Consider the following 27985-nt stretch of genomic DNA (forward strand, 5'->3'; position numbering starts at 1 on the left):
TTATCAAAACGATTCCATTACACCTGGTCACATAAATGTGTTTTTGCAAAACGGATATAAATCCGATCTTTAATTACCGCGCTATGCAGATTTAATAAAAGTGCACATCATTGAAAGCAACAGATATGAGCTGAATTTTATTGATCATCGGCTAATTTCAAAATCAGCAAAGACAGCAATAAGAGAGAGTGGCAACAGCCCTGGTAAGATCAGTTTCTTTACTTTTAATGAAGTTAAGGTTAAGCGTCTGCGACTTACTGTCACTTTGATTTGCGATAGATTGCGACGCGTTGGCTGTTCCATACAGCTGCTCATCTGAGGTGATGCGTGTCGTCATATCTGACAAAAATAACATGACATATAGCTTATCACGCGCTCTCATGCGTTTATTTTTTTAGCATTTTTGGGAGTAGTAAAATGTACATATGTGGTTTCAACAACCAGATGCATTTACACATGTTCAGTTTCATCTGGAATGCGGCCCAGACCACCTCCTGAAGTGTTTATTTCACTGTACAGGATTATAGAGGCAATCGCAGTGATCAGAGAAGGGCTCATTCAGCCCATCAGGCAATTGTTTAAGCATGTATGGGTTAGAAAACGGGTATTTTTAATATGAAATGTTGCGCAATGCACCTTTAAGAACAGCAGTGATTAAAGTACTTTAATACATTTTATAGTAATAATGGAGATTAGGAACATTAAAATAACAACCACCTGACAGTATTATACTGTACAGCTTATATTTTCTACAGCACACCCCTGTAATGTTTTTACAGTATTAACTGCTGTTGCAGATTACAGTAGCTACACTGTAAAATTACAGCATTCTACAGGCAAATCTAGCTGCCTGTAGTTTACTGTAAATTAACAGGGACTTTTTATTTACAGTGTATAAATGTATGAAGCCCACTATAAATAGGTATACTTTCTGTTAAATTGTAACGACTAATTTTGTACTAGAAGCATCTTAGTTGTCCAAAAGTAGTGCTGAAGTTCAACCAAATTTGTTTTTTAATATACTTGTTTGTGCTAAAGTGGAACTATTCCAAGTATACTTAAGTAGACTTTAAACGCTTTAAATACACTTTTGTAATTACGTTATGAAATGCATAATTCACTCAGCATAAACCTCAAATGTACTTTGGTGACATCACAATTCATTTCAATTACACTTTAAGAGTGTTGAACATACATTAATTTTATACTGATAACATATTTTTGTGCTTTTAAACACATTGCAATGGAATTCCAAGTAAACTTGAACTATAATCAATATTGTGTGCTTCAAATACAATAAAGTGATGTTATAAATTATGGAACAGCTTAAGAATTTGCCTTTTACTGACACCCACCAGTATACCAGTCTCTTACTTATCTGGAGAACATCAGTGAGACAATGAGAACAGATTATGTACAATGAATGTAGGAACCACTACAGACTGGGATTGAACCCGGATTGCTGCGACACAAGCTCATTCGTTTTACCAGTGGCAACACCAACTCAAATACAGTCAATTGTATTGGACATTTAATAACAGGTCAACAGAGGATTTAACACTAAAGAATTACTTCAGTATTTAATTGCAAATTTAATATAATTTATTGCAAATTGCTCGTTACATTTGCGCTGTAGGCAAAAGTTGTGTTTGGAAATTCTCCCATTACAGCACCTGTTGGCAGAATCAAATTATCTATTTTCTTTGATTTGCACAAAAAGAAAGTCTCATCTAAAAACAATACATAGCATCATCTAAAATAATTTAATCATTCTCAGAATTGAAATACATGGCGAGACTTGTGTCTTTAGCTGCAATGAGTTTCCTTCTGACAAATGTGCCAAATCCGAAACACAGATTACCATTAGTGTGCAATCTATTGCGTTTGGTTGTTCAGATAAAGCACAGCATTGTTGGTGAATGGGATGGCATTGTCTTTATGGCGTGTTTGAAATAGATCATGTTTGAAACATAGATCAAGCATAGCGGTCTGACATGTCAACTTCTGGTTCAACCAATGATAGACGCTGGGCAGGCCAATGGGTGTTAAGGTTTAGCAGGCAGTTACAGTGTTTTCAAGTCATCTCAGAAAGAATATACTGATTAGATCAAATGCACAAGAACATCAGCACAACTCGTATTTATGAGTTTTGGTAACTTTGGATTTCCTTAAGAGTTTCTGAGTTAGGTGCGTGATGGAGAGAAAACATGCAGAGGAAATAATTGGAGAGTCTGCCCTATAGTGAAACAACTATACCAAAATATGTTTTAAATAGGCCTACATTTATTTCATGTTACCTATACTACAAACCCATGAATATATTTACTGACATATTGCTTGAGACTTGATATAACTGAGACTGATATAAATATTATAATTAAACTTTATTTGGAGTACTTTTCTTAATATTAATAACATTATTAGTAACGATAACATATGATTAAATATCTTAAATACAAGATATTTAAAGTGTACCTAAAGTATACTTGCAATAGTTCCACTTCAGCACAATCAAATATACTTAAGTTTATCTTTAGTTGAACTTCAGCACTATTTAAAGGTGGGGTATGTGATTTTCTTTTTTAACCATTTTTTTCAAAATCACTTGAAATCCTATTCGTAACCCACTTACTGGCTGTAAATTAGAAGCACTGAAATGAAAATTAAGCAATTTAATCATCTGTGGAACGGGCAGGACTCGAAAAACTCCAGCCAATCATTTTCAAGAACCATCTAATATCATTGGACAGAAAATGCGTCAATCAAACGGTCTTACCATGCCCCCCTCCCTCCAACCCCCTCGCGCACGTGTCCCGTTCTACTACCAACAGATGCGTGGCATTTTTTTTCTGCTTGACAGGTGAGAAGCCGATTGACTAGTAACATTTACTACTAATCAGGGAACTGTATTTACTGACGATATGCGCTTGAGAATTGTAGCTGTTCTAACGTTATAGCCCAGCCATATGTATAGCTAGCTAAACAACCTGTTTGGGGAGGAAGCTGATGTGAGCGATTGTATTTATGCATCTGAGTTTTCGCTCGTGCTTGATTGCGCGTCCATGTTTTTCAAATGGGGCCGGCCGTTTTGCAAATCACATACCCCACCTTTAAGATAGCCTTACTATTTTAAGATAACAGATAACTAAAGTGCATTAAGTACACAATTAGTTGTTCCAATTTAGCAGACTTAAAGTATACCAATTTAGTAGGCTATACTAATTACAATTGCAGGGTATTAAGTACATACATGTACTTGTAAATGTATTTGTAGTATACTTAGCATAAAATAAATGTATTTCAAATACATTTTAGTATATTTTTATTTTTAGGCATATCATGGATGAACACTATTTATTGTCACTCCATTTTCTTTATTTTTTTAGTCATTTATGCATCATAGTGCTCCTCGGATAGTTTTCCTTCTCCTGGGAAAGTTTTCCTTCTCTGGCTCTCTTCTTGATGTTTTCCAGTGATTCAGCTTTTTGAGGCTCTTTGATTTCCTTCATCTTCTCAATCAGAAAATCAGTGTGCAGAAGTGTGATCAGTGAATCAGCGTTGAGTGTGATCATCTGCAGAGTTTCCACACACTGAAAAGCTTCCATCACCAGCTTTACTTTCTCAATCTGTAATTCCTGCAGTTCTTCTTCCAGCGTCTGGACCACAGACACACTGTCCCCAATCTTCCCATCATATTCCTTCTTTAAATCTTCATATGTCCTCGTCTCCTTCTTTGTCTTTGTTACATATATTTTTGCTTCTTTGACATGTTTGGTGTAGTGGCATTTCTTTGTGCACACTGTACAGTGATTATCTTTCATCTTGATGCACCATGAGAGAGGGGTGTAAGACCAGCAGTCTGGATAATGACAGTTCTCCTCACAGACGCTGCAACACATCGCCACACTGGCTACAGAGAGATCAATATCAACCTTCTCTTGATAGGACACTTCAACTTCATACTCAAAGTTCTTATTGTTCTTGACATATTTCTGGTTCTGATTCAGAGCTTTCTGAGTTTGTTTCAGGTCATTTTGTTTTAGTTCCATTATTAGAACTTTTGATTGGAGATTGGAGATGTTTTCTTCTAACTGCTTCCATTTTTGAAAAACAAGCTGTGTCATCAGCAAGGATTTCGGTTTAATGTTTTCAAGAAACTTGAACAATCCTCCCATTCCTCTAAAACTGAGATTCCATGATTGTTCATGGATCATTTCATATTCTTCATCAGCAGCTTCTGACTGACAGTTGTCAAACAGGAAAAACACTGGCTGATTCTGTTCATTCACTGCACACTTGATTTCAGCCTCTTTAACAGCCTTCAGAGCATTTTTAGGAGGAGCTCCAGTTGAACGTGTGAAGAGCAAGATGATGTTTTCAGCGATATCTCTTCCAAATAAAGACTGAACAGCATCAAACATGTATATTTGTCTGCCAGAGAGTTGATTTTGGGTTGAATTAATCACCAGACAAACTGCATCTACTTCACGAACCAAGTCATCAAATCCACTTAAAGTAAGCAACCTCATGGTAATTTTCTTGTCATTCTCAACTCCACGTGTACCTCCATATCCTGGTGTGTCGATGATTGTTAAATGGATTGGACTCTCTTGTAGATAAAACCCATAAACAGTGATGCTGGAGGTCTGACTGTGAACTGATGTTCGGTCACTCTGATCATCTGTGATCTCAAACCAAACCTTGTCTTCTCTCTGAACACCCAACATGTAGTTGATCATCGTGTTGATCAGGGTTGTTTTTCCTGTTCCTGTTTCTCCCACCATCAGAATTGTTTTATAAGGTTTGCTTGTGTCTCTCTCACCAAATGTTATTTTTCTATATGGTTCAGATTGAACCAAATTGTCTGAACTTGTTTGCAGACGATATCGAGCAGGATTTCCATCTTCGATTAAGATCATGTTTTCCTTTTTGCATAAATCTTGTCTTAAAGTAGCCATTTTCCTCTCTGAAAAGTTATATAAAAAAAAACATTATTTTGCACAGCTTGTTAAAACAGAATAATGTTCAATGTGTATTTTTTTTATTGTATTAGTGAAGCAAGGGTACCTTTTTATATATATAAAGGTCTTTATGATTAATAACAAAGTCTTTATAATCAAGCCAACACCACATCGTAGACCCACACTTTCAGTTACTGTCACATATCCTGCCTCTGTGGCTCCCTCTGATCACCACCAGAGGGCACCGTCACCACCTGGTGCTGATTACTGACACCTGGGCCTGTATAGAGTGCCGAAGTTACGACGTCACTTTGTAGGCCAAAATGCGGAAGTGAGTCAGCATTTTAGCACTCCCGGATTTTTGAATGGGTTTTTGCTAATTCGCCTGAAATAAGGTCTGTGGTGAACAAAGCCTCGAAATATTTTCACGTTTTGATCTATGACATAAAACCCACAGTTATAACCTGCTTGTGTTTTTTTAAACTTTATTGTGTCTGCTTGTGTTTTTTTTATTTTGCAAAAGTTTTTTATACAGGCTTCAAAATGTATAAATTGTGGATTAACTTGTAAAGATTATCTTGATAGACAAAACGTGTAAGGGTCACAACTCTTTGTTAAACACAGATCTTATTTTTTCTAATTTTCCAAAAGTCTATAGGGAAAATTCATATCTTTTCGATTGAGGAAACCCATGCGCCGCTTGCTTCCGAGTTGTCCTACGAAGTGACGTCATCACTTCGGCACTCTATTCATAAAGATTCTAAGAATCCTCAGAGAAAACTCTTAATTTAGCTTAAACTTTTACGTAGGAGTCTTAGCTTAAGAGCGATTCGGGACCGATCTGAGAGCAACTCTGAGTAAGGAAAAGACAGAAGGCTTGTTCGACCTCATGCAGCTCTGCGCAGACCGATCGGTGGCTGACTTGAAGCAGTGCACGCATAGAAATTTTGTCCGACTTAATGCAGCGCTGACTCCACGTGACTGTGACGTATGCTATCAAAGTACCGCGAGAGTGTTTCGAGAGTAGCCGGAGGACTCAGCCAGCGCAGTTTCTCAAGAGCGGCTGAACAAGCTCTGATGACGACACAGCTGTTCCATGATTCGCCGGATTCACCGCATGACAACGATCACGTGCGTTTCGTGCTTATTCTCACACTTTTAGTTCCACTAAAGCTCACAAATCAGTTTTTTTTATAACAGTAAACAGTCTTTTCATGTAGTCGCGATGTTATATTGTGTCATGTTTATCATGTTTATCAAAACCACAATATCTCACATATTTTAACAGTGTAGCCGATCTTTATTATTAGGCTATTTATTATGAATTTATTAAATAACCAAACTTCAACAACATAAGGGCAGATCCTCTTAGCGCTGCTGATGACACAGTGAAGTGACGCTCACGTGATCAAGTATTCCAAAGTAGGCCTATATAAAAAACTTTTATTCGATTCCTCCATCCTCATTTCCTTTCCTCGCTTCCTTCCCTCGCATCCTACAGGGGGTGGAGCTGAGACGCAAGGAAAGGAAGCGAGGAAAAGAAACGAGGATGCACAAATAAGAAATGAGAAGCACCCCTAGAGACTCTCATCTTAGTGAGGAGGTGGGGTTGACCCTGTTGCTATGACACAATCTTTTGAAGACTGTGATTGGTTGGTAAAAGAGCCTTTTAAGTATCCACCCTTTTCTGCGCTAAACAATGGGCGCCGCCATGACGACGATGTCGGTAGTCAACTTCCGGTTCCAGTCTGGTCTATGCATTTTTGCCATGTGTTTTAGATTGTGTCATCCCCACATCGCTAAACTAAATTGAAAAAAAAAACATTCCTCAAATGTGATCTGATCACGTTATTTTTTAATAAATCACAGATTAAAACAAAATGAATCTGTGAATGAATCTTTTTCTTTGCTTCATAACTTCCAAAGGATAGCTGATGCATGACTGCACCATCTCCCTAATCCAGCAAATATCCGACAGTTTCTATCACCCCGACTGCTGCAGAATAACAGTACTATAAGGTTAGGCTGGTTAGCCCTTTGACTCCTGTCTACATCTGCTTTCAAAGATGCATAGTCTATATATTTCTCAGGCCTGTGAGGTTAGCCAAAACGTTACGCAGAGTTTCATTCATGAGACCAAAGTCCAGTTTGCGCGCTTTCGCCTCCGTCATGATCATCTATTGTTTACTATATACTTCTTATTTATTAAAACCAGGCGATTGGTTGATGAAACATTAATTGCAATTAAGATACAATTAGTGAAAAACAGACAGCAGGAAGTAGAAAACCGTCACGTCAGTTGAATCTGCTATGAATCACGGGAAGGCAGAAAAAGGTGGATAGAGTTTACTCGCACACAAGCACATTATATTTATGTATATATATACATACTTTTTTTTTTTTTACCATGCTGTTAATTTCCTAAGGTATTTGATTGGCTTAGAATGTTTAAAAAATTGTTCCACTCTTTCCAAAACTGATTGCTGTCTATTTAACTGATGGTTTGAATGTTGGTTTTAATATAGCAAACATCGAATAAAAAACGAGAAAGGCGAGAAAGCCCGACTGGACAGAAGAACCGTGTTTACTGTTAGCCCAGTTAGTGAATGAACACTAGGCATCATTAAAGGAAAATTCGGTCAGGGTGTCACAGCACGGGGCAAGAAGTGGATGTGGGAGCCTGTAGCACAAATTATTAACGGTTCATTCCCCTGCTTGTGCGCACCAGGGAAGCTGTTATATTCATCACTGCAGTTTTTTGAGCCTGCAAGATGGGAATGTCCAGTGGCCTCTTCTGCGACACAAGAAGAGGTTCTGAAAGTGCTGTAATTGTTTGTGTGATCACTGCTTACAGAAGGTTGTGACAGACCCAAATCACTGTTGCTTTATTGCATTTTCCCATTTGCCAAATATCTTAAGATAACTTTCATTTCTGGCAATATGGCATTCCTGCGCTGTGTCTGAGATATTAGCCTGTCTCTAATAAGATCAGTCACAAACATGATCCCTGCATGATCTCATCTATAGTGTCTTATTAACTCACTGTCATCCATTGTCTGCAACACATTTATTCTCTCTCTTCATCGTTCTTCCATTTTCTCCTCTGCTAAAGAAACTCTTAAGCCTCTTAAAAGTCCTCATCCGTACTCCTAACAATTTTGACCTTAAGACCTCTTTAAAGGGTTAAGATGCTTTCTGAATTACTTTTTTCTTTACTATGATTTTTTCTTTAATTGTAAGAGTAAACGTCCACATTTCTGAGAATTTTCTTAGAATTTTGACACTAGGGGCTACTCTGCACTAAGATTCTTTATGAATACGGGCCCAGATATTCAACATCAATCCAAAACAATTGGGTAAATACACATTCAAAGAATAAATGTTTTATTGATTCTTCTTCCGTGTTACAAAAGATGCATGTTGTCTCCATATCTCTAAAAAATCTTGAGACTACTTGTCTCACTGGATAAATCAAATGAATTATCTTATATAATAACTTATGTAATTTCTTTAACTTTATTAGTAAGATAGTATTTACTGGGTAAACTCCAGGGCCTGTATTCATAAAGAATCTTAATGCAAAAAGTAGCTCCTAGTGACAAAATTCTAAGAAAATTCTTTCCTTCGTTTACTCTTAAAATTAAAGAAAAAATCCTAATAAAGAAAAAAGTAATTCAGAAAGAATTTTAACCCTTAAAAGAGGTCTTAAGGTCAATTGTTAGGAGTACGGATGAGGACTTCTAAGAGGCTTAAGAGTTTCTTTAGCAGAGGAGAAAATGGCAGAGAGACGGAGAGGGAGAAGAAATGTGTTGCAATAGATTACAGTGAGTTACTAAGACGGTATGAGATCGTGCAGGGATCATGTTTGTGACTGATCTTATTAGAGACAAGTAAATATCTCTGACACAGCGCAGTGCCATACCGGCAGAAATGAAAGTAATCACTACATTAAGATATTTGGCAAATGGCAAAATGCAATAAAGCCGCAGTGATGATTTGGGTCTGTCACAACCTTCTGTCAGCAATGATCCTACAAACAATTACAGCACTTTCAGACCCTCTTATTATGTCACAGTTTTTATATCCCACCTTATTATGTCCCACCGTGCAGGCTCAAAAAAACAGCATTTATGAATATACCAGGCTTCCCTGATGCGCACAAGCAGGGGCGTGAACCGTTAATAATGTGCGCTATAAGCTCCCACGTCTGCTTCTTGCTCCGTTTTTTTCTTTAATGATGGCCTAGTGTTCATGCACTAACTGGACTAACAGTAAACACTGGTCTTCTGTCCAGTTTGGCTTTCTAATCTTTTATTCCTTGTTTGTCATATTAAAACCAACATTCAAACCACCACTTGAATAGAGATCAATCAGTGTTGGAAAGAGTGGAACATTTTTTATAGTTCTAAGCCAATCAAATACCATGGGAAATTAACAGCATGGTAAAAAAAAAAGAAGGGATTTATATATACATAATATAATGTGTTTGTGTGTCTGTCTGTCTGTCTGTCTGTGTGTGTGTGTATGTATGTGTGAGTAAACTCTATACTTAAAATTGCTCTTTTTTTCCTTCTTGGACAACCAACCAATCACAGTCTTCAAAAGATTGTGGCATACATAGCAACGGGGTCAGCCCCGCCTCCTCACTAAGATGAAAGTTTTTTTTTATCTTTTCCTTACTCAGAGTTGCGCTCAGATCAGTCCTGAATTTCTCTTAAGCTAAGACTTCTACGTAAAAGTTTTTAAGCTTAATTAAGTGTTTTCTGAAAGGATTCTTAGAATCTTTATGAATACGGGCATCTTTCCATTCAATTGGATTATACAATGAGTTTCAAAAAGGTTTACATTTAGGCAATAATGTAGTCCTACATAATTCTCTAATATAAAAGTTATCACATTTTTTGTCTATAATTTTATTAATAATATATTTATTGGTAGTATATGTGGAGATAGATTCAGAAGATACATACAAAAAATTGAATAAGGCCACTAGGAATGGCACCAAATACTACTGCAAACTCTTTAGCAGTTACAGGGATCTTATAATAGTTCAGGAATTCACAGTAATTAAAATGATGTCCATTACTCTTAAATAACTGTCTGACCAAAATAATATCATTCTTGTACCAGTTTCTATAAAATAAAGACTTATTTTTAAAGGTAATGTATTTATTGTTCCAAATCAAAGATGTGTGTGGAGAAAAGTTAGGCTTATAAATGAGCATCCATAATAAAAAAAAAACCTGTTTATGAAAAGAAGAAAGCTTTATCGGAACCTTATTTACGTCAAAAATACACCTAAAAAAAAATTGAAACCCCCCATCTTCCAAATGTATTCCAAATGTTTCCTTTAGAGTTCAAGTAGTTCTTTATCTACTTATTCTTAAATACGGAATTCGCAGTATTAAAGTCAAGTGCATTAGACCACCATCCTCAATTGGATTGCAACGGATGTAACCCTCGTTCCCTCTGATCCAAATTCGACGAAACTCAGTCAGCGTGAAGTCAAGACATTGAGGATGAAATTTTGCGAGGGTATTTTTGATATCTCGAACGGTTTGGCCGTGGCGAGGAAACAAAATTATGGCGAGAAACATGAAACAGGAAGTGTGTTATAACTTTTGCATACATTAACTGATCTTGATGAAACTTAAGCAGTGTGTTCGTTGTAAGAGGCCAATCACATGGATGTGACTATTGTGAGTCAAACATATAGCGCCACCAACTGGCACCAGGAAGTGTTTCACTTTAAAAATGCTTTGAAATCACACTCTTACTTTTACTCGATTTGCTTCAAACTTCATCCGTATAATGTAAACACACGCCAGATGAAGACCTGTGAAAGCATTATTTAATATCTAAGATAATGTTGCCATAGCAACGCATCAAACTTTAATTAGGGCCTAAGCCCTGAAAGGGCGAAGGCCCTATTGTTTTCCTTGAGGTTATTCTTCTTTTCTATTATTATTATTTTTCTTACGATTATTCAGGCACTTTTGGGGCCCTTAACGTGCTCAAAAACTTTTGAAACTTTGCACACAGGTCAGAACCCGCGGCCATCAGGGCCGGGCTGAAGATGGTACCCGGGCTTGGCAGGGGGGATCGACAGCGCCCCCTTGAACGGGGTCTGAAAATTTGGTCCATAAGTCAAACACGCTTGCATGTAATAATATGAAACTCGGTACACACGTAGAACTCATCGTTTCATATATACTTAATACTTTTACTTTTTACCCCAGCCCAACAGGAAGTCGGCTATTTAGGGTTCTTTGTAAAACACAAAACGGTCAGCGTGAAGTTAAGACATTGAGGATGAAAGCTTGTGTCGGGATTTTTGATATCTCGAACGGTTTGGCCGTGGCGAGGAAATGAAATTATGGCGAGAAACGTGAAACAGGAAGTGTGTCATAACTTCTTCATACATTAATTGATCTTGGTGAAACTTCAGCAGTGTTTTCGTTTTAAGAGGCCGATCACATGGATGTGACTATTGTGAGTCAAAGTTATAGCGCCACCAACTGGCAGCAGGAAGTGTGTCACTTTCAAAATGCTTTGAAATCACCCTCTTATTTTTACCCGATTTGCTTCAGTCTTCATCTGTATAATGTAAATACACGGCAGATGAAGACGTGTGAATGGATTCTTGATATCTTTGAAACTGTTGCCGTGGCAATGCATCAAACTTTACCATTCTTTTAGGATGCTTTTGAGACTCTTCAAAAGAGTCAAACACACTTGCATGTAATAATATGAAACTCTGTACACTTATAGATCACATCAGGCCAAACAACTTTCGTGCTCTAAGTTTTACGACAGTTCAAATGGAAGTTAGGAATTATGGGTTGTTTGAATAAATCTCCTAGGAGAAATACATCAAATTACAACGCATGTGTTTACCAATCACCACCAAACTCGGTGTGCATGAAGTCAAGACATTGATGATGCTCAATTCCGGACGGATTTTTGATATCTCCAACGGTTTGGCCGTGGTGAGGAAATGAATTTTATGACTAAAAAAGGACACATAAAATGTGTTATAACTTTGCTCGTTTTACCTACATTTACAAAACTTGCCACGTATATTGTTCTCGTCAAGCCGATCAACTTTCTAATTAACAGTAAGCAGCTCAGACCAAAAGAAAGTCAGATATTGTACTTTGGATATGTATCTTGTCTGTATCGGTGTCTGTGTGTGTGTGTGTGTGGGGGGGGGGGGGGGGTTGCTGGTGTGTGTGTTTGTGTGTGTGTGTGTGTGTGTGTGTGTGTGTGTGTGTGTGTGTGGCTGACTGTAGATTTTTCCTGCATGTCCTTATCTTTTTGCATAACAATTTTGTATTTTTTTTAATGACAAAATATGCATATAACCCTAATCTTTTAAATGTATAGTTTGCTTTAAATAAAACTAAGATAAATTGGTAAACTACAAATTGGTAATTGAAGCTGAATGAATTTAAAATCCATGTGCTATATTTCAATATATTTGCTTTCCTTAATATTGTAAAACACTAACCTCATTCTCATCTGAATTACAAATATTTTTTTTTTCTGTATAAAATAATAAAATAAACAGATTAGTGCTCTGTTTGAGGACAATCCTGTGTGGGGAGTGGGCAGGGGGATTTCTCTGTTGGGTGAGATTTAATTAATTTTGTTTTTCAAGGTAGCATTCTAATCAGGTAAAGCAAGTAATATTCTCTGTCTTTATATATACTTGTGCAAAGTGCCCGTGCAAAATCAGTTTTTGTGTGTTTTTTTAGTAATTGTTGGTTTGGTGTGTTTGAGTGCTCATTGTTAGAAATACACAGCAAAAGTTCAGTGACATTTTTATTTGTTTGTAGCTAATCTAAACAACGTCAAACTCGGCACTGCACCCGTAGCAAGACACCCGTCAAGTGTGAAATCCATCAGACTAACACAAACACACACACACACACACACACACACACACACACACACACACACACACACACACACACACACACACAGAGACGTTCCTGTAATTTATAGATAGAATTCCTGCAATTTATAGATAGATAGTGCAAAATGCCCGTGCAAAATAATGGCCGTGTGTTTTTAGCAATTGTTAACTTGGTTTGGTGTGTTAGTGCTCAAATGAATAAGCGTGACGATTCAGGGAGGAAATCTGCTTTCTTCATCCCTCTGTCTGTGGTCCTGCGCAGTGCTAGCCTGGTAATACCAGACTCTGCTACTTCACTTTGCTTCGTAGACAGAGTCTGGAATGGCATAATAGAGAAGTGTTTTCTCTCTCGCAAGGGGGCGCTTCTCTGAAGTTTAAAATCATTGGTTACCCGTAAGCCAATCAGATAAGTTTATTTATGACGTATGTTATGCGCCGACAAGGCCGCATCGAGACATTATGCATCGAACTCAAATCTATGATCGAGCTTCCACTGTAAACAGGGAGCGGCGCTTTTGTAAGGGCTGCAAAATGTGTGCCAACCGGGAATGAACAATTCACAAACTAGGTTATTTATATTACTGAGTTGCGGCCGCCTCACGAGTCATGAATAGGAAGTTCATTTTACTGATTTTCAGAGTCATTCGAGTCATTTTGTTTATTTAAGTGGTTTAATGTTTTAACAGCCAAATTCCCCGATCATATCCACCTACGCAATGTTGATCATATTCTGAATTAAGAAATCATAATGCAGTAAAAAATGATTTACAGGGAACATAAATCACTTTACCTTGCTTCCGAGTCTTACGTTCATTTGTCATGTGACATACACAATGAACAGATTGTTCATGAATCACATATCTGGGACTAATGCAGCAGGATGTCGAAACGAAATATGGTGGATTATTATTATGATAATAAGAGCGCGCCCAGGAGCGTTCACAGCCGAGGAAACCGGCGTTATTGTCATGGCCGTAAAAGACAGAGAACTGACGTTGAATGGGGGTAAGTTATGTCCTTATAGTTATGCATATAGTTATGGCCAAACAGGTCTGATCCGTCATTACTACAATTAGCCGGAAAAAAATGGGTAGCCTAAATGCCTAAGCTTGAAGTGTTAATATTTGTCCTTGTTATAATGATTTGCAAAAATTAAAAACGTCTGCACGCGCCAGTCCTAGCTGTAAACACTGATGATGCGAGCGAAATACTGGAGTGGCTGTAAACGACTTTTGCTTCAGTTTGAAAAACCCCGGAATGTTCTCCATAACAGAGCGAATTGCATCCCATGTCTTGTTTCCCATTTCTGCGGTTGTTTCGGTATTCGGTTTTCGATTTCTCTAACCTACAATGTACTCCTCGGCGCTTAGCGGCTACGTCACGGCTCTCAGCCCGCCCTCTGTTCGTTGACTGGCCGGCTGTTTTCAGGCCGGTGGAAAACTGAAAAATAGGCCGCTATCTCAGACTGACTACAGGAGCGAAATGAAATTAGCGGAAGTAGGAAGTCTGACATAGTCAGGCTAGCGCAGTGCTCAGTCAGTTTGCAGTGTGAGAGGGGGAGTGGCCAGCGGCTAGAATGGCAAAAGCCAATGTGTGCCTCTTTTAGCGATATCTTTTGCATTTCTAATCCAAAGAACTTCAAACTCGGCACTGCACTTACTCGTGCCCATAGACACTTGTGAAGTTGGAGATCCATCGGACTAAGAGTTCAAGAGATATGCGATTAACAGACAGACACACACACACGGACAGACAGACAGACAGACAGACGTTCCTGTAATTGATAGATAGATAGATAGATAGATAGATAGATAGATAGATAGATAGATAGATGTGTGTGTGTGTTTGTTATATATATATATATATATATATTTTGCAGAGCCCTCACTGATGCAAATGTTACTCAAAAAAAATACACTTTAGAATCAATCCTCCGTTTATTCGATCACATTGCCTGTAACACCACCGCGGTGTACGCTCAAAAACAACAACCCCCACACTTCCGGGAACTTCATAATAAGAGTCCCCTTTTTCCTTTAGTAAACAGTCATATGAAATCGTAAACAATATTCAGCACAGAGGTTCAATGTACATTAACACATTTTTTACTGACTTAAACTTAACAAAAAGCTCTTCAGCACACTTCTCTTCGACAGTCAAAGCGGGGGTTAAGTTTTTGCACGTCGTGCAGAATAACCCTCTTTATATATATACACCGGCTTATATATATATAAAACATATCAAACACATATCACATACAGTATCTGTTCAAAGTGAACTATCCCTTTAATAAAATTATAGATAAAAAATGCAATAACATTTACTGTATATTTGAGAATTATGTAGGACTACATTATTGCCTAAATGTAAACCTTTTTGGAACTCATTGTATAATCCAATTGAATGGAAAGAGGTCTGGACTGGAGTTTACCCAGTAAATAGTGTCTTACTAATAAAGTTAAAGAAATTACATATAAGATTATTAATTTGATTTATCCAGTGAGACAAGTAGTCTTAACATTTTTTAGAGATATGGAGACAACATGCATCTTTTGTAACACAGAAGAAGAATCAATAAAACATTTATTCTTTGAATGTGTATTTACCCAATTGTTTTGGATTGATGTTGAATATCTGGGCCCGTATTCATAAAGAATCTTAGTGCAGAGTAGCTCCTAGTGTCAAAATTAAAAAAAAAAAAAAATTCTTAGAAATGTGGACGTTTACTCTTACAATTAAAGAAAAAATCCTAGTAAAGAAAAAAGTAATTCAGAAAGCATCTTAACCCTTAAAAGAGGTCTTAAGGTCAACATTTTTAGGAGTACGGATGAGGACTTGAGGCTTAAGAGTTTCTTTAGCAGAGGAGAGATGGTAGAAAGATGAAGAGGGAGAAGAAATGTGTTGCAGACCCACTAAGATGAGAGTTTCTGTCTTTTCCTTACTCAGAGTTGCTCTCAGATTGGTCCCGAATCACTCTTAAGCTAAGACTCAAAGTTTTTAAGCTAAATTAAGAGTTTTCTGAGAGGATTTTTAGAATTTTTATGAATACGGGCCCTGATATTTAAATGCACCGTCTATCTGGTAAAGATATATATATATTTTTTTGTTATACAAAAATAAGAGTGTGGAGAAAAATTTGGTGATTAACTTAATAATAATTATATATGGAAATTAAAGCTGCAAGCAGCGATGGGCGGGCCCTCGCACCTGTAGCGCGTCGGGGTGTGAGGCGGCCGCGTTGCATATTTTGCAGCTCAGCCGGTGCGGCTGTGAATTTGCTACGCTGCTTAATTAAAGGTCACTTCCTGTTGCCAGCAGGTGGCGCTATGATTGTGGGTGAATGTCGGCATGTAGATTTGTTCAGGACGGGACTCTTGTCAAATGTGTACAATTTGGTTCAGATCTGGGCATTTACAGCCAAGTTACTACAACTTCCTGTTTCATGGCGAATCATCGACGCCACGGACACGCTTATGGACGAAAACGCGCAGATAGCACAACTTTACATCGTCAATGCCTTTAGAAGGTACAGCAGAAATTTGAAGTTGATCCGACTAAATCCCTAGGAGGAGTTCGTTAAAGTACGGAGTGTGTAAATCGTCCCAAATCGGTCGCCGAATTCAAAATGGCGGACTTCCTGTCGAGTTTAGGGTATAGGTTCTTGAGGCTTTTTTGTGCGTCTGGTCATGGTAGATGTACCACAGAAATTTCGTACATGTCGGTCAAACAAGCGGCGGGGGCTGCTTCGTTAAAGGTCACTTCCTGTTGCCAGCAGGTGGCGCTATGACTGTGGGTGAATGTCGGCATGTAGATTTGTTCAGGGCGTGACTCTTGTCAAATGTGTAAAATTTCGTGCAGATCTGGGCATTTACAGCCAAGTTACTACAACTTCCTGTTTCATGGCGAATCTTCGACGCCACGGACACGCCCATCGACGAAAACGCGCAGATAGCACAACTTTACATCGTCAATGCCTTTAGAAGGCACAGCAGAAATTTGAAGTCGATCCGACTAAATCCCTAGGAGGAGTTCGTTAAAGTACGGAGTCTGTAAATCATCCAAAAATGGCCGCCAAATTCAAAATGGCGGACCTCCTGTCGAGTTTAGGGTATGGGTTCTTGAGGCTTTTTTGTGCGTCTTGATATGATACACGTCCCCACCAAATTTCGTGCATGTAGGTTGAACGTGGACGAGGGGCTAATTTTTTCCAATTTTCTAGGTGGCGCTAGCGTGCCATTTTGCCCCGCCCATCCGCGAAACCCACAAAATACGAAATTTTTCACCAGTCCTGACATGCGTGCCAAATTTGGTGAGTTTTTGAGCATGTTGCGGCCCCGAAAATGGCACTTACTTTGCAGAAAAAAAAAATAAAATAAAATAAAAAAAAATTAAAGCTGCAAGCAGCGATGGGCGGGCCCTCGCACTTGTAGCACGTCGGGGTCTGAGGCGGCCGTGTTGCATTTTCTGCAGCTCAGCCAGTGCGGATGTGCATTTGCTATGCTGCTACGTTAAAGGTCACTTCCTGTTGCCAGGAGGTGGCGCTATGACTGTGGGTGAATGTTGGCATGTAGATTTGTTCAGGGCGGGACTCTTGTCAAACCTGTTAAATTTCGTGCAGATCTGGGCATTTACAGCCAAGTTACTACAACTTCCTGTTTCATGGCGAATCATGGACGCCACGGACACACCCATCGACGAAAACGCGCAGATAGCACAACTTTACATCGTCAATGCCTTTAGAAGGTACAGCAGAAATTTGAAGTTGATCCGACTAAATCCCTAGGAGGAGTTTGATAAAGTACGGAGTGTGTAAATCTTCCAAAATCGGTCGCCAAATTCAAAATGGCGGACTTCCTGTCGAGTTTAGGGTATGGGTTCTTGAGGCTTATTTCTGCGTCTGGTCATGGTAGATGCACCATAGAAATTTCGTACATGTCGGTCAAACAAGCTGCGGGGGCTGCTTCATTAAAGGTCACTTCCTGTTGCCAGCAGATGGCGCTATGACTGTGAGTGAATATCGGCATGTAGATTTGTTCAGGGCGGGACTCTTGTCAAATGTGTAAAATTTCGTGCAGATCTGAGCATTTACAGCCAAGTTACTGCAACTTCCTGTTTTATGGCGAATCTTCGACGCCACGGACACGCCCATCGACGAAAACGCGCAGATAGCACAACTTTACATCATCAATGCCTTTAGAAGGCACAGCAGAAATTTGAAGTCGATCTGACTAAATCCCTAGGAGGAGTTCGTTAAAGTATGTAGTGTGTAAATCGTCCAAAAATGGCCGCCAAATTCAAAATGGCGGACCTCCTGTCGAGTTTAGGGTAAGGGTTCTTGAGGCTTTTTTGTGCGTCTTGATATGATACACGTCCCCACCAAATTTCGTGCATGTAGGTTGAACGTGGACGAGGGGCTAATTTTTTCCAATTTTCTAGGTGGCGCTAGCGAGCCATTTTGCCCCGCCCATCCGCGAAACCCACAATACGAAATTTTTCACCAGTCCTGACATGCGTGCCAAATTTGGTGAGTTTTTGAGCATGTTGCGGCCCTGAAAATGGCACTTACTTTGCAGAAAAAAGAAAAAAAAATTAAAGCTACAAGCAGCGATGGGCGGGCCCTCGCACCTGTAGCGCGTTGGGGTGTGAGGCGGCCGCGTTGCATATTCTGCGGCTCAGCCGGTGTGGCTGTGAATTTGGTTCGCTGCTTCGTTAAAGGTCACTTTCTGTTGCCAGCAGGTGGCGCTATGACTTAGGGTGAATGCGGGCATGTAGATTTGTTCAGGGCGGGACTTTTGTCAAATGTGTCAAATTTCATTCAGATCTGGGCATTTACAGCCAAGTTACTACAACTTCCTGTTTCATGGCGAATCATCGACGCCACGGTCACACCCATCGACGAAAACGCGCAGATAGCACAACTTTACATCGTCAATGCCTTTAGAAGGCACAGCAGAAATTTGAAGTCGATCCGACTAAATCCCTAGGAGGAGTTCGTTAAAGTACGGAGTGTGTAAATCATCCCAAAATGGGCGCCAAATTCAAAATGGCGGACTTCCTGTCGAGTTTAGGGTATGGGTTCTTGAGGCTTTTTTGTACGTCTGGTCATGGTAGATGTACCACAGAAATTTCGTACATGTCGGTCAAACAAGTGGCGGGGGCTGCTTCGTTAAAGGTCACTTCCTGTTGCCAGCAGGTGGCGCTATGACTGTGGGTGAATGTCGGCATGTAGATTTGTTCAGGGCAGGACTCTTGTCAAATGTGTAAAATTTCCTGCAAATCTGGGCATTTATAGCCAACTTACTACAACTTCCTGTTTCATGGCGAAACATCGACGCCACGGACACGCCCATCGACGAAAACGCGCAGATAGCACAACTTTACATCGTCAATGCCTTTAGAAGGCACAGCAGAAATTTGAAGTGGATCCGACTAAATCCCTAGGAGGAGTTAGTTAAAGTACGTAATGAGTAAATCATCCAAAAATGGCGGTAAAATTATAAATGGCCGACTTCCTGTTGAGTTTAGGGCATTGCTCCAAGAGGCTTTTCTGTGCGTCTGGACATGGTAGATGTACCACAGAAATTTTGTGCCTGTCGGTCAAACATGCGGCGGGGGCTGCTTCGTTAAAGTTCACTTCCTGTTGCCAGCAGGTGGTGCTATGACTGTGGTTGAAAGTCGGCATGTAGATTTGTTCAGGGCGGGACTCTTGTCAAATGTGTAAAATTTCGTGCAGATCTGAGCATTTACAGCCAAGTTACTACAACTTCCTGTTTCATGGCGAATCATCGACGCCACGGACACGCCCATCGACGAAAACGCGCAGAGAGCACAACTTTACATCGTCAATGCCTTTAGAAGGTACAGCAGAAATTTGAAGTCGATCCGACTAAATCCCTAGGAGGAGTTCGTTAAAGTACGGAGTGTGTAAATCATCCCAATTTGGTCGCCAAATTCAAAATGGCGGACTTCCTGTCGAGTTTAGGGTAAGGGTTCTTGAGGCATTTTTGTGCGTCTTGATATGATACATGTCCCCACCAAATTTCGTGCATGTAGGTTGAACGTGGACGAGGGGCTAATTTTTTCCAATTTTCTAGGTGGCGCTAGCGTGCCATTTTGACACGCCCATCCGCGAAACCCACAAAATACGAAATTTTTCACCAGTCCTGACATGCATGCCAAATTTGGTGAGTTTTTGAGCATGTTGCGGCCCCGAAAATGGCGCTTACTTTGCAGAAAAAAGAAAAAAGAAAAATTAAAGCTGCAAGCAGCGATGGGCGGGCCCTCGCACCTGTAGCGCGTCGGGGTGTGAGGCGGCCGCGTTGCATATTCTGGAGCTCAGCCGGTGCGGCTGTGAATTTGCTACGCTTCATTAAAGGTCACTTCCTGTTGCCAGCAGGTGGCGCTATAACTGTTGGTGAATGTCGGCATGTAGATTTGTTCGGGGCGGGACTCTTGTCAAATGTGTTAAATTTCATTCAGATCTGGGCATTTACATCCAAGTTAATACAACTTCCTGTTTCATAGCGAATCATCAACGCCACGGACACGCCCATCGACGAAAATGCGTAAATAGCACAATTTTACATCATTAATGCCTTTAGAAGGCACTGCAGAAATTATAAGTCGATCCGACTAAATCCCTAGGAGGAGTTAGTTAAAGTACGTAATGAGTAAATCATCCAAAAATGGCGGTAAAATTAGAAATGGCCGATTTCCTGTTGAGTTTAGGGCATCGCTCCAAGAGACTTTTCTGTGCGTCTGGATATGTTATTTGTACCACAAAAATTTCGTACATGTCGGTCAAACATGCGGCGGGGGCTGCTTCGTTAAAGGTCACTTCCTGTTGCCACTAGGTGGCGCTATGACTGTGGGTGAATGTCGGCATGTAGATTTGTTCAGGACGGGACTCTTGTCAAATATGTAAAATTTCGTGCAGATCTGGGCATTTACAGCCAAGTTACAACAACTTCCTGTTTCATGGCGAATCATCGACGCCACGGACACGCCCATGGACGAAAACGCACAGATAGCACAACTTTACATCGTCAATGCCTTTAGAAGGCACAGCAGAAATGTGATGTCGATCCGACTAAATCCCTAGGAGGAGTTTGTTAAAGTACGGAGTCTGTAAATCGTCCAAAAATGGCCGCCAAATTCAAAATGGCGGACCTCCTGTCGAATTTAGGGTATGGGTTCTTGAGGCTTTTTTGTGCGTCTTGATATGATACACGTCCCCACCAAATTTCGTGCATGTAGGTTGAACGTGGACGAGGGGCTAATTTTTTCCAATTTTCTAGGTGGCGCTAGCGTGCCATTTTGCCCCGCCCATCCGCGAAACCCACAAAATACGAAATTTTTCACCAGTCCTGACATGCGTGCCAAATTTGGTGAGTTTTTGAGCATGTTGCGGCCCCGAAAATGGCACTTACTTTGCAGAAAAAAAAATAAAATAAAAAAAAAAAAAAAAATTAAAGCTGCAAGCAGCGATGGGCGGGCCCTCGCACCTGTAGCACGTCGGGGTCTGAGGCGGCCGCGTTTCATTTTCTGCAGCTCAGCCAGTGCGGCTGTGCATTTGCCACACTGCTTCGTTAAAGGCCACTTCCTGTTGCCAGCAGGTGGCGCTATGACTGTGGGTGAATGTCGGCATGTAGATTTGATCAGGGCGGGACTCTTGTCAAATGTGTTAAATTTCGTGCAGATCTGGGCATTTACAGCCAAGTTACTACAACTTCCTGTTTCATGGCGAATCATCGACGCCACGGACACGCCCATCGACGAAAACGCGCAGATAGCACAACTTTTCATCGTCAATGCCTTTAGAAGGCACAGCAGAAATTTGAAGGCGATCCGACTAAAGCCCTAGGAGGAGTTAGTTAAAGTACGTAATGAGTAAATCATCCAAAAATGGCGGTAAAATTAGAAATGGCTGACTTCCTGTCGAGTTTATGGTATGGGTTCTTGAGGCTTTTTTGTACGTATGGTCATGGTAGATGTACCACAGAAATTTCGTACATGTCGGTCAAACAAGCGGCGGGGGCTGCTTCGTTAAATGTCACTTCCTGTTGCCAGCAGGTGGCGCTATGACTGTGTGTGAATGTCGGCATGTAGATTTGTTCAGGGCGGGACTCTTGTAAAATGTGTCAAATTTCGTGCAGATCTGGGCATTTACAGCCAAGTTACTACAACTTCCTGTTTCATGGCGAATCATCGACGCCACGGACACGCCCATCGACGAAAACGCGCAGATAGCACAACTTTACATCGTCAATGCCTTTAGAAGGTACAGCAGAAATTTGAAGTTGATCCGACTAAATCCCTAGGAGGAGTTCGTTAAAGTACGGAGTGTGTAAATCGTCCCAAATCGGTCGCCGAATTCAAAATGGCGGACTTCCTGTCGAGTTTAGGTTATGGGTTCTTGAGGCTTTTTTGTGCGTCTGGTCATGGTAGATGTACCACAGAAATTTCGTACATGTCGGTCAAACAAGCGGCGGGGGCTGCTTCGTTAAAGGTCACTTCCTGTTGCCAGCAGGTGGCGCTATGACTGTGGGTGAATTGGGTGAATGTCGGCATGTAGATTTTTTCAGGGCGTGACTCTTGTCAAATGTGTAAAATTTCGTGCAGATCTGGGCATTTACAGCCAAGTTACTACAACTTCCTGTTTCATGGCGAATCTTCGACGCCACGGACACGCCCATCGAACGCGCAGATAGCACAACTTTACATCGTCAATGCCTTTAGAAGGCACAGCAGAAATTTTAAGTCGATCCGACTAAATCCCTAGGAGGAGTTCGTTAAAGTACAGAGTCTGTAAATCGTCCAAAAATGGGCGCCAAATTCAAAATGGCGGACCTCCTGTCGAGTTTAGGGTACGGGTTCTTGAGGCTTTTTTGTGCGTCTTGATATGATACACGTCCCCACCAAATTTCGTGCATGTAGGTTGAACGTGGACGAGGGGCTAATTTTTTCCAATTTTCTAGGTGGCGCTAGCGTGCCATTTTGCCCCGCCCATCTGTGAAACCCACAAAATACGAAATTTTTCACCAGTCCTGACATGCGTGCCAAATTTGGTGAGTTTTTGAGCATGTTGCGGCCCCGAAAATGGCACTTACTTTGCAGAAAAAAGAAAAAAAAAAAATAATAATAATTAAAGCTGCAAGCAGCGATGGGCGGGCCCTCGCACCTGTAGCACGTCGGGGTCTGAGGCAGCCGTGTTGCATTTTCTGCAGCTCAGCCAGTGCGGATGTGCATTTGCTACGCTGCTTCGTTAAAGGTCACTTCCTGTTGCCACTAGGTGGCGCTATGACTGTGGGTGAATGTCGGCATGTAGATTTGTTCAGGGCGGGACTCTTGTCAAACGTGTTAAATTTCGTGCGGATATGGGCATTTACAGCCAAGTTACTACAACTTCCTGTTTCATGGCGAATCATCGACGCCACGGACACACCCATCGACGAAAACGCGCAGATAGCACAACTTTACATCGTCAATGCCTTTAGAAGGTACAGCAGAAATTTGAAGTTGATCCGACTAAATCCCTAGGAGGAGTTTGTTAAAGTACGGAGTGTGTAAATCTTCCCAAATGGGTGGCCAAATTCAAAATGGCGGACTTCCTGTCGAGTTTAGGGTATGGGTTCTTGAGGCTTTTTTGTGCGTCTAGTCATGGTAGATGCACCACAGAAATTTCGTACATGTCGGTCAAACATGCGACGGGGGCTGCTTCGTTAAAAGTCACTTCCTCTTGCCACTAGGTGGCGATATGACTGTGGGTGAATGTCGGCATGTAGATTTGTTCAGGGCGGGACTCTTGTCAAATGTGTAAAATTTCGTGCAGATCTGAGCATTTACAGCCAAGTTACTACAACTTCCTGTTTCATGGCGAATCATCGACGCCACGGACACGCCCATCGACGAAAACGCGCAGATAGCACAACTTTACATCGTCAATGCCTTTAGAAAGTACAGCAGAAATTTGAAGTTGATCCCACTAAATCCCTAGGAGGAGTTTGTTAAAGTACGGAGTGTGTAAATCGTCCCAAATCGGTCGCCAAATTCAAAATGGCGGACTTCCTGTCGAGTTTAGGGTATGGGTTCTTGAGGCTTTTTTGTGCGTCTGGTCATGGTAGAAGTACCACAGAAATTTCGTACATGTCGGTCAAACAAGCGGCGGGGGCTGCTTCGTTAAAGGACACTTCCTGTTACCAGCAGGTGGCGCTATGACTGTGGGTGAATGTCGGCATTGTAGATTTGTTCAGGGCGGGACTCTTGTCAAATGTGTAAAATTTTGTGCAGATCTGGGCATTTACAGCCAAGTTACTACAACTTCCTGTTTCATGGCGAATCTTCGACGCCACGGACACGCTCATCGACGAAAACGCGCAGATAGCACAACTTTACATCGTCAATGCCTTTAGAAGGCACAGCAGAAATTTGAAGTCGATCCGACTAAATCCCTAGGAGGAGTTAGTTAAAGTACGGAGTCTGTAAATCGTCCAAAAATGGCCGCCAAATTCAAAATGGCGGACCTCCTGTCGAGTTTAGGGTATGGGTTCTTGAGGCTTTTTTGTGCGTCTCGTCATGGTAGATGTACCACAGAAATTTCGTACATGCCGGTCAAACAAGTGGCGGGGGCTGCTTCGTTAAAGGTCACTTCCTGTTGCCAGCAGGTGGCGCTATGACTGTGGGTGAATGTCGGCATGTAGATTTGTTCAGGGCGGGACTCTTGTCAAATGTGTACAATTTGGTGCAGATCTGGGCATTTACAGCCAAGTTACTACAACTTCCTGTTTCATGGCGAATCATCGACGCCACGGACACGCCCATCAACGAAAACGCGCAGATAGCACAACTTTACATCGTCAATGCCTTCAGAAGGCACAGCAGAAATTTGAAGTCGATACGACTAAATCCCTAGGAGGAGTTCGTTAAAGTACTGAGTGTGTAAATCGTCCCAAAATGGGCGCCAAATTCAAAATGGCCGACTTCCTGTTGAGTTTAGGGTATGGGTTCTTGAGGCTTTTTTGTGCGTCTTGATATGGTACACGTCCCCACCAAATTTCGTGTTTGTAGGTTAAACGTGGACGAGGGGCTAATTTTTTCCATTTTTCTAGGTGGCGCTAGGGAGCCATTTTGCCACGCCCATCCTCGAAACCCACAAAATACGAAATTTTTCACCAGTCCTGACATGCGTGCCAAATTTGGTGAGTTTTTGAGCATGTTGAGGCCCCGAAAATGGCGCTTACTTTGCAGAAAAAAGAAAAAAAAAAAAATAACCCTAACAGTTTCAATAGGGTCCTCGCACTGTTAGTGCTCGGGCCCTAATAATCCTAACAGTTTCAATAGGGTCCTCGCACTGTTAGTGCTCGGGCCCTAAAAATAATCCTAACAGTTTCAATAGGGTCCTCGCACTGTTAGTGCTCGGGCCCTAATAATACTACGTGATCCTCTGTATGTGTGTGTTATATATTGTATAAAAAAAAACACACACACACACATACACAAAATAGTTTAAGAGTGGTCATTTTTCCTTACTAAGCCTAGGTCTGAAAGGCGTTGTGAATAACTTTTAAGAGAAAACTCCTAGCTAAAATATTTTAGTGCGATTTTAGGAGTAGGCCTACTCCTAGTGGTATAAAATTCTTTGAATACGGCCCCTGATCTACTGCCTGTCTCTCATCTGCCTGACACACCCCTGTTCGCTGTTGACTGAACCCTGCCTGTTTGATAAAACGACTATATCTCTTTGAAAAAAAGCGAGATGGTTCTCACTGCAGAACATGAAATCCACGGGGAGGAGTCGGATCCAGATCCAACTCCTTCCACCTTAAATACACCTAAACCTACCCAACTCCGCCCCCTGATCCCTAAACCCACCCCTAATCGCTCTTGGTCCGACCCATCCCCGTTGATCTCATGCACTGCATTGAGGTGCTAATGGAAAAAGCGGCAAATGGATTCCAACTGTAAAGGACGGTATGTATATATACTGTATAGATACTGTATATATATATATATATATATATATATATATATATATGAAATTGAGTCATCTTAAATAAAGGCTATAGGTAAATAAGGCAAATTTCTGCAAAGCATTTTTGAGTTCTAAACTTCTGTAGTAGAAATTACTTTTGATATAATTCTTATTAATATTAATTGATTAAAAGTCTATTTAAAATTGAATTTTGACAATTTAGTTGAATAAGGGAATAATCTGTGTCAGACAAAGCATAAACCCAAGATATTCATTTGAAAAGTAAAAATATTCTTTGACTTAGCCTATATAAATATGAATATTTACATATTTATTTGCCCATATTAAAATTGAAGATATGTCATAATAGCAACACTATGAATGTAAATGTAACATTTTCACTTAACTAATTGCAATTATTAAATGTAAAAAATAACACTAGCAATGACATTCTACCTGGGGCATTCTGTGCCAATCCCATCTCAACCCAAGGGTCTAATTTAATCTTTTTACTTAAAAATAAAAAAATAAAAAATTTACTCATCATTGATGTGTCCAAAAATCCCTCATTAACCAATAGCTATTAAAAAGCTTTGATATTCAACATAATAGATTAAATAACATACATAGTAAATTAAATAACTTACAAATATAATATTGCCGATAATTCGTGCTGTTACATGCACATGACTGATGACTTAGAAATTTGAGTACAGTGCAATGCTAATAAAACGAAACAAAGGTCTTCATGTGCTCCATGCCTTTTGATGGTGACCATGAGCAGGGAAATTTACTCTTGCAGTCCAGTTAACCTTATATGCAAGACATTTATTTTACAAATAAATATGTATTTAGATATGAAGACAATGTTAGGAAAACAAAAGGACAATTATTTTCAAATTAATATTACAACTTACCCACTAATAAAAATATAAAATATGCAAATATCTTGCAGTTTTTTTTAAGTATAAAGAATGCATCACACATCATTAGGTAGATTTAATGCCAGCATAATATGCTACAAACGGCTATACATTCATTGTACATAAAATATTATGCCATGTAATTTATCCTTTAATCAGACGTTCAGAAGGGGGGTCATTGGATATTCTTCGCTTTGCCCTAAACTGGTTGAATTTTGTACCATGCTTTGATTAAATATTAGAATATAATATAGCCTACATTAAAATTAAATGTTAACATGTCACATCTGGAAAGGTCAGTGTTCATTCGTTTTTCGATTTAATATCGAAAGTAGTCTGGATTTTTAGGCTTGATTTTATGATTAAGGTTCAGGGGTATAAAATGGATAAACGCTTTGAATATTCGATTTCCACATGTGGGTGGGCATGAAATGCCCCCTTATCCGCTGATTGTTTAACCAAAGTTCAACCCGTGCCGCTTTCAGTTCTTCCGCAGTTCCGTGCAACAGAATAAGTCATCCATTGCTATAACCTTGTCAATTGCGAGTTTATATCCAGCAATTCTGATAAAGTCTGAATTTTGAGATCTAAACTCAATTGTAATTCAATCATAATTATCGTTTTTTTTTTAATTCAGTGGCGGAAACAAGCTTACATAATTTTCTACAGACCTATAAACATAAAATCAAGCCATATTTTCGTTTAAAAAGGAAAGAAAAAAGGAAAAGACAAACGAATAAATGCACCGTTTTCTACTTTCAATATTTATTGAAAAAACAACGCAACGTACACGGACCCCTTGAAGCTATCATAATATTTCGTTAATCAGATTAAACTAAAAATTTCCGGCTATATTAAGTGTTGAAATTCTGACCAAAAGACAAACTTTAAAAAGTTTATTTAGTTTCTTCAGGCTTGTCTAGAGAACTGAAGGCTAAGCAATCATTTAAATGAGCACTATTTGTCATGAAAAACTTACAGTTTGCAACAGATTTTATGCATTAAAAGCAGCTCTAAATGAAGAAAATTAATGAAAACTTAGTGAGAACTCAGTAAAATGATCTACTTACAATATCATCTGTGTAAAACAGTCTGTCCTTCAACTGATTATGAGAACAAAGAACAAGCTCAGAAAGGGCTTTTATAGGCTACGAAGCCAACACCTATTACTGAAGGTCATGTGATTTCTTGGAAATCGAGAACGGGCAGTTTG

The 27985-nt window shown here is 40.0% G+C and overlaps 1 protein-coding gene across 2 annotated transcripts; it reads right to left on the bottom strand.

The window, feature by feature from the left end:
- Positions 1-1579: 1579 nt before the first annotated feature.
- On the bottom strand, positions 1580-27950 carry LOC148997681 (uncharacterized). 2 transcript variants are annotated; one of them, XM_089119072.1, is made up of 3 exons: positions 27843-27867; positions 15486-15554; positions 1580-4966 (listed from the first exon to the last, which is right to left on the bottom strand). In XM_089119072.1, the coding sequence occupies exon 3, from the start codon at positions 4956-4958 to the stop codon at positions 3387-3389; it is 1572 nt and encodes a 523-aa protein (XP_088975198.1). In that variant the 5' UTR covers positions 4959-4966; positions 15486-15554; positions 27843-27867; the 3' UTR covers positions 1580-3386. The 2 variants fall into 2 exon arrangements, with proteins under 2 accessions (XP_088975198.1, XP_088975197.1); XM_089119071.1 differs by lacking the exon at positions 15486-15554 and having other exon boundaries at positions 27843-27950.
- Between the last annotated feature and the right edge of the window lie 35 nt (positions 27951-27985).

This window comes from Pimephales promelas, chromosome 2 (genome assembly GCF_988280905.1).
Source record: "Pimephales promelas chromosome 2, fPimPro1.hap1.1, whole genome shotgun sequence".
NCBI classification, from domain to species: domain Eukaryota; kingdom Metazoa; phylum Chordata; class Actinopteri; order Cypriniformes; family Leuciscidae; genus Pimephales; species Pimephales promelas.

Coding starts and splice junctions, on each gene's coding strand:
- LOC148997681 (XM_089119071.1), bottom strand. CDS start 4,958: ATGGCTACTTTAAGACAAGATTTATGCAAAAAGGAAAACATGATCTTA.